The 11877-nt window shown below is 35.1% G+C and overlaps 1 protein-coding gene across 1 annotated transcript; it reads left to right on the plus strand.

Annotated features, from left to right (window-relative positions):
• The first annotated feature begins 175 nt into the window (after positions 1 to 175).
• LOC126965146 (THAP domain-containing protein 1-like) lies at positions 176 to 5864 on the plus strand. Its single transcript, XM_050808614.1, has 4 exons — positions 176 to 494; positions 3346 to 3515; positions 4030 to 4161; positions 4235 to 5864. Exons 1-4 carry the CDS (start codon positions 433 to 435, stop codon positions 4618 to 4620), a joined length of 750 nt encoding a protein of 249 aa, XP_050664571.1. The 5' UTR covers positions 176 to 432; the 3' UTR covers positions 4621 to 5864.
• The last annotated feature ends 6013 nt before the right edge of the window (positions 5865 to 11877 follow it).

The raw sequence follows: 11877 nt of genomic DNA on the forward strand, positions 1-11877 counted from the left end.
TTTTATACTTGTATAAAGACTGGTAGGTAACACAGTGTGAACGAAAGTATTGTTCAGACATTTGCAATACATGATTAAAACAAATAACTATGTTTTGACAAGTCTTCTATCAAACAAGTTTTTGACATGTTTCTTGGTGTGAACGAGGGGTAAGTATTCTGTGCTAAAGTTAACTAGTAATTTAACAAGGCACTGACGAATAGTACAAGTACGCTGGGCTGCTTCTACACAAAATTACAGATATTTTTTGTACTGATGGGCTCGTTAGAGTAATAGTATTCTGTGGTCCTGCTCCTGGGTACTACAAATGTCATTTGGTGCAAATGGCCGCCGTGTTGTTTGGACACATCTTTGACTACTTTTGTGAAATTTGTGTGAATCGTGAAATCACTTTACTTTGTGCATTTTTCGGTTTATTTTGCGATATTTATCATGCGTGTATGCGTTTGTTGTAAAATACGCTACCAAAAAGGAAACGGAATAACTTTCCACAAGTAAGTAAATTTCATTACAATAATTATTATTAATGTAATATGTCTGTACTTCTAACTATTTACAATAATTAGAAGTAACGTTTTTATTATAAGGTATTTTTCATTGAAGTCCTATTTCCTAGTATTCTTAATAAAATAATAAATGCTTATGTTAATAGGGTTGTGAAAGTTGCTTATCGACAATATTATGTCGATAAATTTGTTTCGAGTATGTGTATATTCACTATAAAGCCGAATGTTTGTATGTGTGTTTGTTAATCCTTCTCGCTATATATACAGGATGTCCCAGAGAGAATGGATAATCCTTGAAACCCATCCGGGACAGCTCTCCAGCGCTCAGAAAAAAATAAATAATTCCAAGTGATACCCAAAATATGTTTTTTTTTTAAAAAATAAACGTTTTTTTTTACTTTACTTCACATTCATGTGCACAACGCCCACAAAGTAATGAAATTTGTGGCGTTTTGTTTAGACATGTTACATTTGTTACCAAAATAATTTTGACATAGTTTGAGTGTTTCATGTAAAAAAAAAGTATGAAAACATAAGTGGCCAGCTATTTTAAAAAAATGCGCAGTTCATACAGTATACAAAATGGTACATCATTTTATTTAATACCACTACGAAGTTATTGCTATCGAGATGCAAAAAGAGTAAATACGACTAAAAAATAAAAGATAAGTGTTATTAAATTTTAATAATAATAAAAACATCGGGTGTCCATAAATCGAGCTTTATTCACAACAGGTGTTCAAATTGTCTGCCACCGACTCTTATACACGCTCGACATCTTCTAATAAAGGCTCTACTAAGATAACGTGCATAGCGTCGTTCATTTATTTTTGAAACGGCCTCTTGAATACGGCTGCGTAATTCCTCCAAATTTGAAATTGTTTTCGAGTACACTTTTTCCTTTAGACAGCCCCAGTAAAAAAATTCCAGTGGGTTTAAATCCGGGGATCGAGGAGGCCACAAAATGGGACCCAAACGACCAATCGATTTATTTGGATACGTGGCATTTAAATAAGCACGGACGTTTGTACCATAATGTGCAGGGCGGCCATCATTCTGTAGCCAATGGGATTCCCTTACCTCCTCAAGCACTTCTTCCATTAAGTTCGGGAGATCATCTTGCAAAAAATTTAAATAACTATGAGAAGATAAATTTCCCGGCAGTTCGAAAGGACCAATAATTATCCTGTTTAATATACCAGTCCAATAATTTACTTTTAACTGGTATAGCGACCTCTCTTCTAGCATTAAATTTGCATTCGAGTGTTGCCAGCTGTGCAGATTATGCGTATTAAAGTATCTGTCTTTTTTTAAAGTTGATTCGTCGCTCCATAGAAAATCTCTGTCCAAGGAAATTTTTTCCAAAGAATTGTGGATCTCTTCTATTTTTGCAAGCATTTGTCGACGAAAAAACAATCTTGCATTGTAATCTCTTGGATGCAGAGCTTGGACGCGTCTAATATGGTAAGGATGATATTTATTTAATTTCAGTACACGGTGCACGGTAGTTTTCGGGATTCCAGTACGCCGTGATATTGTTCTTACAGAGGTCGACGGGTCTTGATGAATTTCGTCAAGCACAATGTCTTGTGTATTCGCTAGTCTTCCGGAGCTCGTACCACCAATGCCACTGCTAGGTATTCTGCCTTCCGAATAACATCTGTGAACTCTCACGAATACACGGTTATCTGGATGACGCGCATTAGGATATCTTTCTCAATAAAGGGCTGCAGCAGCACTTGCGTTGCTCCTGCACTCACCATAGATGAAGTGCATGTTGGCGTATTCTTGTGCCGTATATTGAATCCGCGGCATTTTGATATTTTATATTCTGAATCAGTCCAAATGCAAGCCAACTCGTCGTTAAATTACCAAACAAAGTCCAAATGAGTAAGCAAAACGAGTAGTCCAATAAATAGCTAGAAACCCCCGTTATAACACTGATTCAAACTCACGGAGAAATGCGAAAGGAATGCGCACATGCGATACCAAACAAGTCGAGAGACGCACTAAATAACTGAACTAAGTAAATGTTTTTGCTATGTATCTGAAACTGATCCGATAATGACCAAACCGGTGTACCGAGCGAAAAAAAGTCTTTTCTCTCACTCGCTCATACTCTACAAAATCAACCTATAGTTGTCTCGTGTAAACAACATATGGGCTTGGGCCATGCTCAGGTAGTAAATAGTAACCATCCCTAGTACAATAAAAAGGGACCCTTTTGTGGAACGCTATTGTCAATGTTACCGTCTAAGACAAGATAAAATAACATTTTACAATATTCTGTCTTTAGTCGTATTTACTCTTTTTGCATCTCAATAGCAATAACTTCGTAGTGGTATTAAATAAAATGATGGCTGAACGTGATGACTGTATGAACTGCGCATTTTTTTTAAATAGCTGGCCACATACGTTTTCATAATTTTTTTACATGAAACACTCAAACTATGCCAAAATTATTTTGGTATCATATTTCATGTCAAAAACTCAAGTTCTTATTTTGTTTTTGAAAAAAGTATCATAGTTTCTTATATTGTTTAATGTATTTCTAGTAGTATAGTCTATCAGGAATAAGATGACACAAAAAACGCCACAAATTTCATTACTTTGTGGGTGTTGTGCACATGAATGTGAAAAAAAGGGTTTTTTCTAAAAAAAATCATATTTTGGGTATGACTTGGAATTATTTTTTAGATATTTTTTTTTGAGCGCTGGGAAGCTGTCCCGTGCGGGGTCCAAGGGTTATCCATTCTTTCTGGGACAGCCATTGGTATAGTAGAATTACTCATTCCACTTGTGATGTAATTTGTTATTGTATTTTTTTTTATTGTTTTAGGTTTCCCACTGGTTCAGATCAGCAGTTATGGCTACAAAATATGAAAATGGAAAATTATTGTCTTAAACCTAATGATCTTCTGTGTAGTAAGCATTTTACAGAAGACTGTTTTGTGAGATATGCTAGTCGTACATCTTTGCAACAAGGAAGCTCACCTACAATTTTTATTGGTGACTATGATTAACATATTTTATCTTTTTAACCAATTTATTACTGCTTTGAACTTAATTTTTCATCAAAATTCGTAATAGGCAAAATCATAACATATACTTACCATTACCTCTCGAATATACGTTTTAAACCGACTTCAAAAAAGGTGGTTTCTTAATTCAACCATATAATATGATATAAGCACAGTAGTCAGTGTTTGTTAGCCCCACTTATACAGATTTAATTTTACTCTTTTTGAAAGTGGTATTATTTTTTTTTTAAATTTTCACATTATGTAGTTATTCCTTTATAAAACTTTTGCTGTGACAGACGCAAAAAATTGCAGTACATCATCAATATTTGAGAATATGGACACCTCCGAACCAAGTGTATTGGTTATATCTGGAGACAAAAAACATTTAGTATTGATGTCCATCATGATGACACTAAAATTGGTGCTACTTATCAAATTTTACATTACATAGTTCGAGTGATTGGATATGTTTTCTTGATAAAATATTTTCCTTTTTATAGAAGCAACTAGGAACACATCATCTATTCGTGAAGATGTGATTACTAGAACACCGTGTGTACCTGAGAAGGTAGGACTTAAAAAAAGAAAATTAAGCAGTATTGATGTCCATCAAGATATTGCAGCTATTGAAGGTAAACATTAAACCTGTTAAATTTTTTCCTTGCGATAAGATTCCTAGTTAAAATATTCTTTCACTATTTACAGAGGCAACCACAATCAAACCTGAGACGACGCTTAACATCATTCCTCTAGTACGTATAAAAGTTGAGCAGGATGACCACCATGAAAATATACAATGCAGAACTATCTCCGAAGTTTGTTCAAATATAAGACACGATCACCGATATGAAAATACTTCCGAGTCTACAAAAAAATCGATGGAGCGAGTTAAAAGATCTCTCAGTGTATCACGTGCTCGTGAGAAAATTTTATCACGACGCGTTAAAATGTTGAAGAGCCGTGTGTCTTCTTTAAAAACTATAATATCGAATCTAAAAAAAAACAAAATGGTTGATGATGCCTATGTGAACATGTTAGATCAATATCACGATTTTAGATTACAATTAAGTCAGAAGATATTAAACTATTAGTAGATTCAAGGCGTAAAACAGGATTTTTGGGGTTTTTCAACGGTGTTATTTCAGTGCTTTACATTTGTGATACAAATGTTAATTCTGATAAACCGGTGCTCAAATATTAAACTAACTTACAAGCTTAGCCAGGATCATCTTGTATTGTTTTTCTGTGCTATTCGAAGCCGCGATGGTTGGTGCCCGAATCCAACGGTAAGTACATAGTAGAAATTAGTACATCCACGGGTAAAGTCAGGGTTTAGTCAACGACGTAGCTATTAAAAGGCATAAAAGGCCTTTATTTTCTTAAAATTGATTCCTTTAGAATTCTTTTTGATGTCATTTCTTATGCTACTAGATACTACTACCGCTTCGGAAACAAATGGCGGTCTGAGAGAGAAGAAGCGGCGCAAGGAACTCTCCCAGCATTCTTTTTTTTTGCGCTCTTTTCAATAAAAATATACAATATTGTACAGTCATTTCTATCGCTATAAAATAATCACAATCTAGTCCCAGGCTATCCGATCATTTAGATATTCAATTGATTGACCACATCTGGTTCAAAAGTGGCCAAACTTAATAAGTTCGACATAGATGTTTACAGTGAAGCAGAAAACGTGCGTACTTTAAAAATATATTGCTTGGAAGACATTGAATTTCCTTCTCTACAAGATGAACTAGTGTATTTTTACACCAATTTTGGTATATTCTGAACTCTAACGTAAAAGAGACTTCAAACCAGTGTGTCGTATACATAGCTGGTATTCTTATTAGTCATTCGTAAAAATATTAAGTGTGATGACTGCTTTGTGGCTTGTGAATCTGTACCACAAGATGCTGTTTTAAAAGTGGTATAGCCCTCATTATTCAGAAATCGACAGGAGGTTGGACTGTGCCTTACCTGTGTACCACAAGTGTGGTAAATATTTGTTTATTGATATTTCGCCAAGCTTGCAAAAATAATAATGGTAAACCTCTAATCGAGCAAAATTTTCCACCTGTATTACCAGCAAAAGTATTAAGATATATTATGAATAAGACAAAAATATTATTTCCAGATTTAAAGTATCATTTTACGGAAAACTTACATGCTGATAATTTTACGAGCCATTTTCATATTGTAAAAAAAATATTTAAAAATACATAGATATTAGACTATATACTGCTACAAAAAATTACTCATTTTATATAACAAAGTCCGCATTTTTTTAACACGTCAAATTATTTGGGCTCGCAATAATAAAATAAGTAAGATATTTGAATGTTGTTTTTTTGTCCTTTACCATCCTAATGCACCAACTAAAAGAATTATGGTTCCTCCTTGTTTGGCAGAAATATAACATTTATTTATTTTTAAGAACTATTTATTTATTACTAGCTGACCCGACAGACATTGTTCTGTACATAATAAATAAAATAATGTTTTTATATGATTTTGTCAATAATATATCATAACATCAAAAATATCTTCGTAAAATATGCACCCTGCTGTCGTAATGAAATTGTTTCACAGCAGAACTGTCAAACCGACAGACACATCAAAGGAACATCAAATTTGTTATTTGTGCTTAATTTAGCAGCATTTTCCTATTTATTCACCTCTTAAACCTCTGGACTTCCACAAATAATTCAAGACCTAAATTTGCCAAATCGGTCCAGCCGTTCTCGAGTTTTAGCGAGACTAACGAACAGCAATACATTTTTATATATATAGATGGCAGAACTTTATTTCACATTAGCTGCACCTCGTGGTTTCACTCGCGTAATTTTCGAATCTGTAAGAATACCGGGACAAAAAGTTATCTATGAGCGCCGTCCGTCTATCTAATCGATCAATAAATTTTCCTTTAAAGAACCTTCCTTAAATTAATGTTAATTTTTACGATAATCCCTCAGGAATGATTTAGCTTACTACTGGTAAAAGAATTTTTCAAATCAGTCCAGTACTTTCGGGAGCCATTTAATACAAACAAACAATCAAATTTTTTCTCTTTAAAATATAGTTATAATATATTAATAAAGTATAGATTATCTAAATGTATTTAAGTGAATTTCTGCAAATGTAGAATTTGTCATGACTTTTTTAACGATTAACATGTCGCATCCCTCATATTAGTTCCATGGACGTTCACTCAACTAACAGAGCCAAAATGGCGAAAATCATTAAGGATGACTGCCATCGCGAATATGCAGTCCAGCGTATAAACTTGTACTATTCAGCAGTGCAATTCTCTAAGCAACACGACCTTCTAGTCGACACTGCGGCAACAATTTCTTTCGTTTTCACTAAGTTCGCTCACGCAGCACTAGCGCAACGAAGATTTATAGAACTACCCAAGATTGAATAGTTTGACATTTCTTCTATGACAATCGGTATTCGCAAATCAAAATACGCCTAGCCTTCGACGACCGCCTCGCCGATTCGCTCATAATAAACACAAACTGATGTAGATGCTACTTGAATATTTGTTAATACATTTTTGTTTAAAATGACTGCTCGTGAATTGTGCATGATCTATTTATTAAAACAAGCCAAAAAATCTGACGATTTACGAAAGCGTCGTGAAAGAACAATTTCTCGGGATGCCGAATTTATTTCAAATTATCTCTCTTTTATGGAAGTTAGTTAAATTAGTAATCAATTGTAGTTATTTCCTCCGCTGCACCGCTGACTGACCTTTTAACTAGGGCAGATATTTTTTACCTTTCCACTGAAATTAAGTGCTAGGAAATATGGTGTCATGTATAAAATACAACTATTTGAAATATTGGCAACGTCCTGCCAAGATGCTCTAGTATGGTTTCTAGCATTAACAGAGGCAAGAAACTTGTACCTATTGAACATTTAGAGACTGAGCGTTTGGAGATTAAATAAAACAACTGCTTGAGTAGTATGTAGACTGTGAGGAATATGTGGAAGATATATTTTACTTCAGTTACACGATATATATACAAGATCCTTAAAACTAGTTAACCAATTACAATTGTTACTTAAAAAATATTTACAAGTTGAGAAATTACACACCAATACTAAAGCTTACATTTTGACCAATAGTTAAACGTTTCATTCAATAAGAATTGAGAATAATATTATGTGTTCTATCTCGCTCTAAAACTAATGCTATCGCAGTAAGCCGGCCAGCGAGCGCTTGTGTAAACTCGCTCGATGCTCGATCGGCGGATGTCAACGAGCACCCACTGACCACTCCTGTCGCTCATTGATTAAAATTGAATGAATAGTGATCGACGCGCTGTAGTAGAGTACGCTCGGCCTTGCTGTGAGGTTGTGTAACGCGGAGCATATGACTGATCACGTGAGTATATCTGTGGTCTTCGAGAGAACGTGACGATGCTTGTACTTCGATGAAATGACTACTGGTGATCTGCATGATTCTATGACTTGATGTACAGCATTATGAAATGGTTCTTATAAGAGCTAATATTACGGTATATAAAATAATATGTTCTTTAAAGAACGAATCTTTCGGCATACGCTTATTACAGTTAATATGCACGATTTATATTTCTACGATCTATAATGCTACATGTTATATATTAGACATTTGTATTAATTGATGTTATTGGTTGTAGGTACAGCTACACAGTGAATGAAAAGTATCGGTTAGAAGCATAGAGATAATACTCGTACGACAAGTTATTTTATTCGGATTCCGATGACAAAAACTATACCTATCTTGAAATATTATTAAATAACTGAAACAAAAAAGCAAAAAAGCGATCGGGATATTTCCGTTAGGAGCCTCTAAAAGAGCCACCTTTAATGTAGTAATTCCTCTGCATGGCTCACTAGGAAACTCTGTGCAAAGCAAACCAATGATTTCTATCCGCTTTGTAATTTAATGTAAGACTATACAATTATATATCTTTATGCATATGCCTAACTTATAATATTAATTAAAAGAGAAAACAAATAAGAAGTTCGTTTCTCCAATTTAATAAACTGTTCAGTATGATACGAAATGATAATAATTAAAATAACTCAAAAATACGCGTAAGCTTATCAAAAGTATTTAACTCGTATCAAATAATTATCAACCCAGGTATTAGTTACTACTTTGTATTTTAAAAAAGCTCGTTTAGTATATTAATTGTATGCTGTCATTTTGTTATTGTATTCAAATTCAAATATTTTTATACAAAATAGGATGTGACATCACTTATTGAAAGTCAAGAACTACCACCCATTCCAAAATGAATGCCTTAGACCTGAGAAGAATGGGAGCAACAAACACAGCGAATCTTTTTTTCATCAAATAATAAGTTTACATAGTATATTGTAGTATATTGTTCAGTTAAACTTATTATTTAATAGCCTGAGGGCGTTCGCTCCATTTCCAATCTGTAGTATTATTAAGAAAGCCGTCTATGTTATAGTATTCTTTACCACACAAACGTTTTTAAAGAATTCTTTTGAATAACCTAATACTTTTGTTTTCTGGGATCTTGTTGTAAAAGCAAATACATCGCCCCACAAAATACTTACTAACTCGACTTAGTAGGCATCCCATTTCTTGACATGTATATTACGAGAAGTGCGGCATCTTTCGTAGACTTACCCAAAGCTACTTAAAAAAATTACTATTCAATATATGACAATAAAAAGCAACGAAATGTTTACAGAACAGCCTGTTACAGACACTAAAAAGTAAAAATAAACTATACTAGTACTACTATACTACTTTTAAAAAAAACGACTTCAAAATAATATAAGTATAAAGTAACGTAATAAAGAGTTAATTTAATACACCTCTTATGCAAACCTTTTCTGCCATATTCATAATAACTCGCTTTTCGAAGGTATAAAGCTATATTAGTTAAAACGTGTTTTAATCCTATCGAACGTTCGATAAAATTCTTTATTCATATTCGTTAGATAAATCTCCCATAACTAATACGTCTCTATAGTACGCAAAGCAGCCATTACGTACAAAAAAAACATGATTTTGACTAATTTAAAGAGAAACTGTCAATGGAAACTGACATCTTTTCAATGTCAATGATTTGTCAGTTGTTAAAAGTCGATGTCAAAATAATTTCAAACTTCAAAAATCAAAGTGTTGTCTGTCGGTTGTTAATCTACAGTGCGTTCACAGTTATTTATTAAAATTATAAAAATATTAAAACTAAGGCGATGCTACACAAGCGGTATAAGAAGACGAAATTACTCAGTGATTACAATAAATTCTCTTTATACAGAAAGTCCGTAAAACAAGAAGTTGAAGCGGCATATGAACAACACAAGGAAAAAATTCAGTGTCAGTTTTCCGCTGATCCGAAATCCTTTAGGGGATATATAAAAGCAAGAAGGGGGTCATCGAGTAAGCAATTAATTTTGAAAGATGGCAAACTTCTCACGAATGAAGAAAGTGCTTTGCAATTTGCTCAGTTCTTCGAAAGTGTTTACAGTTGCGAAAAGCCACATTTGGACGCAGGATCGGCGGCATGCTACGGGGCTAGCAGCGCGCGCATCTACTTAGAAGAGCTTACTGTGGCAGAAGTGAGTGAAGCTCTGGTGCGCCTCAAACCAAAGCGTTCCGCAGGCCCGGATGGCATACCAGCATTCTTGTTTAAGGATTGTAGTAGGGTACTAGCTGAGCCTCTTCAATACATTTTTAACACATGCGTGAAATATAGTACATTCCCTGAATTATGGAAAACCACGAGAGTTATTCCAGTCCTGAAGGGTAAAGCGGGACCAGATGTCAGTGGGTATAGACCGGTGGCAGTCCTATCAACGCCGGCAAAAGTGTTCGAGTCAGCTATACATCGCAAGCTGTACGCCCAAGTGTCAGCACAATTTTGCGACTCCCAACACGGGTTTCGTCCAGCCCGAAGCACTGCCACTAATCTCCTAAATCTGATGACATATTTGGTCCCAGCAATGGACTCTGGAATAGGTAGATGTGGTTTACCTAGATTTCCGAAAAGCATTTGACACTGTTGACAATGACGTATTGCTGAGGAAATTAGCGGATGTAGGTTGCTCGCCAAAAACATTACAGTTCTGGGCTTCTTACATGAGAGACAGAAAGCAGTATGTAGACTTTAATGGATACGAATCGGAGCCCTACTTTACGAGATCTGTAGTAAGTCAAGGCAGTAACCTTGGACCTCTTGAATTTATCATAACGATAAACGATCTGCCGGAGGTCCTAAGGCACAGCAAATGTCTCCTTTTTGCAGATGACGTAAAGTTAATCCTCCAAATAAGAGTAAAATCGGATTGCGACCACCTACAAGATGACATCTCAAAATTGATAGACTGGAGCAGGGAGAATAAATTGAACTTCAATCCTGCTAAGTGTTGTGTCTTAAGTTTAACCCGAGCCAGTAAACCTATATTGTATAACTACAAGATAGGCACGGATACAGTGCAGCGCGTGAAGCAGATACAGGATCTGGGTGTCTTGCTTACATCGGACTTGATGTTTAGAGAGCATATAATTAAAACCTGCAAAAAGGCCTATAGAAATTTAGGATTTGTTTTGAGACACTCTAAAGAGTTCACTAATATCACTACCGTCAAGGTACTTTATAATGCACTGGTAAGGAGTCGTCTGGAGTACAACTCGGCGATATGGGGCCCTTATGAGGACAAATACAGGTTGATGTTAGAGCGTGTCCAAAACAAATTCGTTAGGCACCTATACTTCAAGTTATATGGAGTATACCCATTTTACCCACTTATGTATCCGACACTGTTTGTGCTGGGTATGGTTGGGTATACTGAGTTGAGAGTCCGTAGGGATTTTTTTCTAGCAGCATATGTGGTGAAGTTGTTGCGCGGGAAGGAGCACAACCCGGGAGTTCTGTGCTGCTTGAGCCTTCGTGTGCCGGACCGGTACGTGTGGAGGCGCCTCCATCCGCCACTACTATCCATTCCGATGGCGAGAACAAATGTATTGGCAAAGTCGCCTTTAACTAGAGCCCTTCGCCATATAAATGAACTCCACAACAAAGTGGACATTTTTTAGTGTACGTGGAGTGAACTCACAAGGGTATTGTTATATGTAGTATGTTATGGTTAAGTTTTTTCTATTTCTGGTGTGATATATTATTTGTAATGTAATGTAGTTTGATTGTATGATTAGTTTTAGTTCGATTTGCTTGTTGTTTGCTGTGTTTGTTATTCTTGTTTGTTTGTAACTGTCGCATTAGGTAATACCTGTAATTATAGTTGCTATGTGTGTGAAATAAATAAATAAATTTTACCTCTAGCCGTTAGGCTACCTAACCTGAGCGTTATATTGCCAT

Source organism: Leptidea sinapis, chromosome 6, assembly GCF_905404315.1.
Source record: "Leptidea sinapis chromosome 6, ilLepSina1.1, whole genome shotgun sequence".
NCBI lineage: Eukaryota > Metazoa > Arthropoda > Insecta > Lepidoptera > Pieridae > Leptidea > Leptidea sinapis.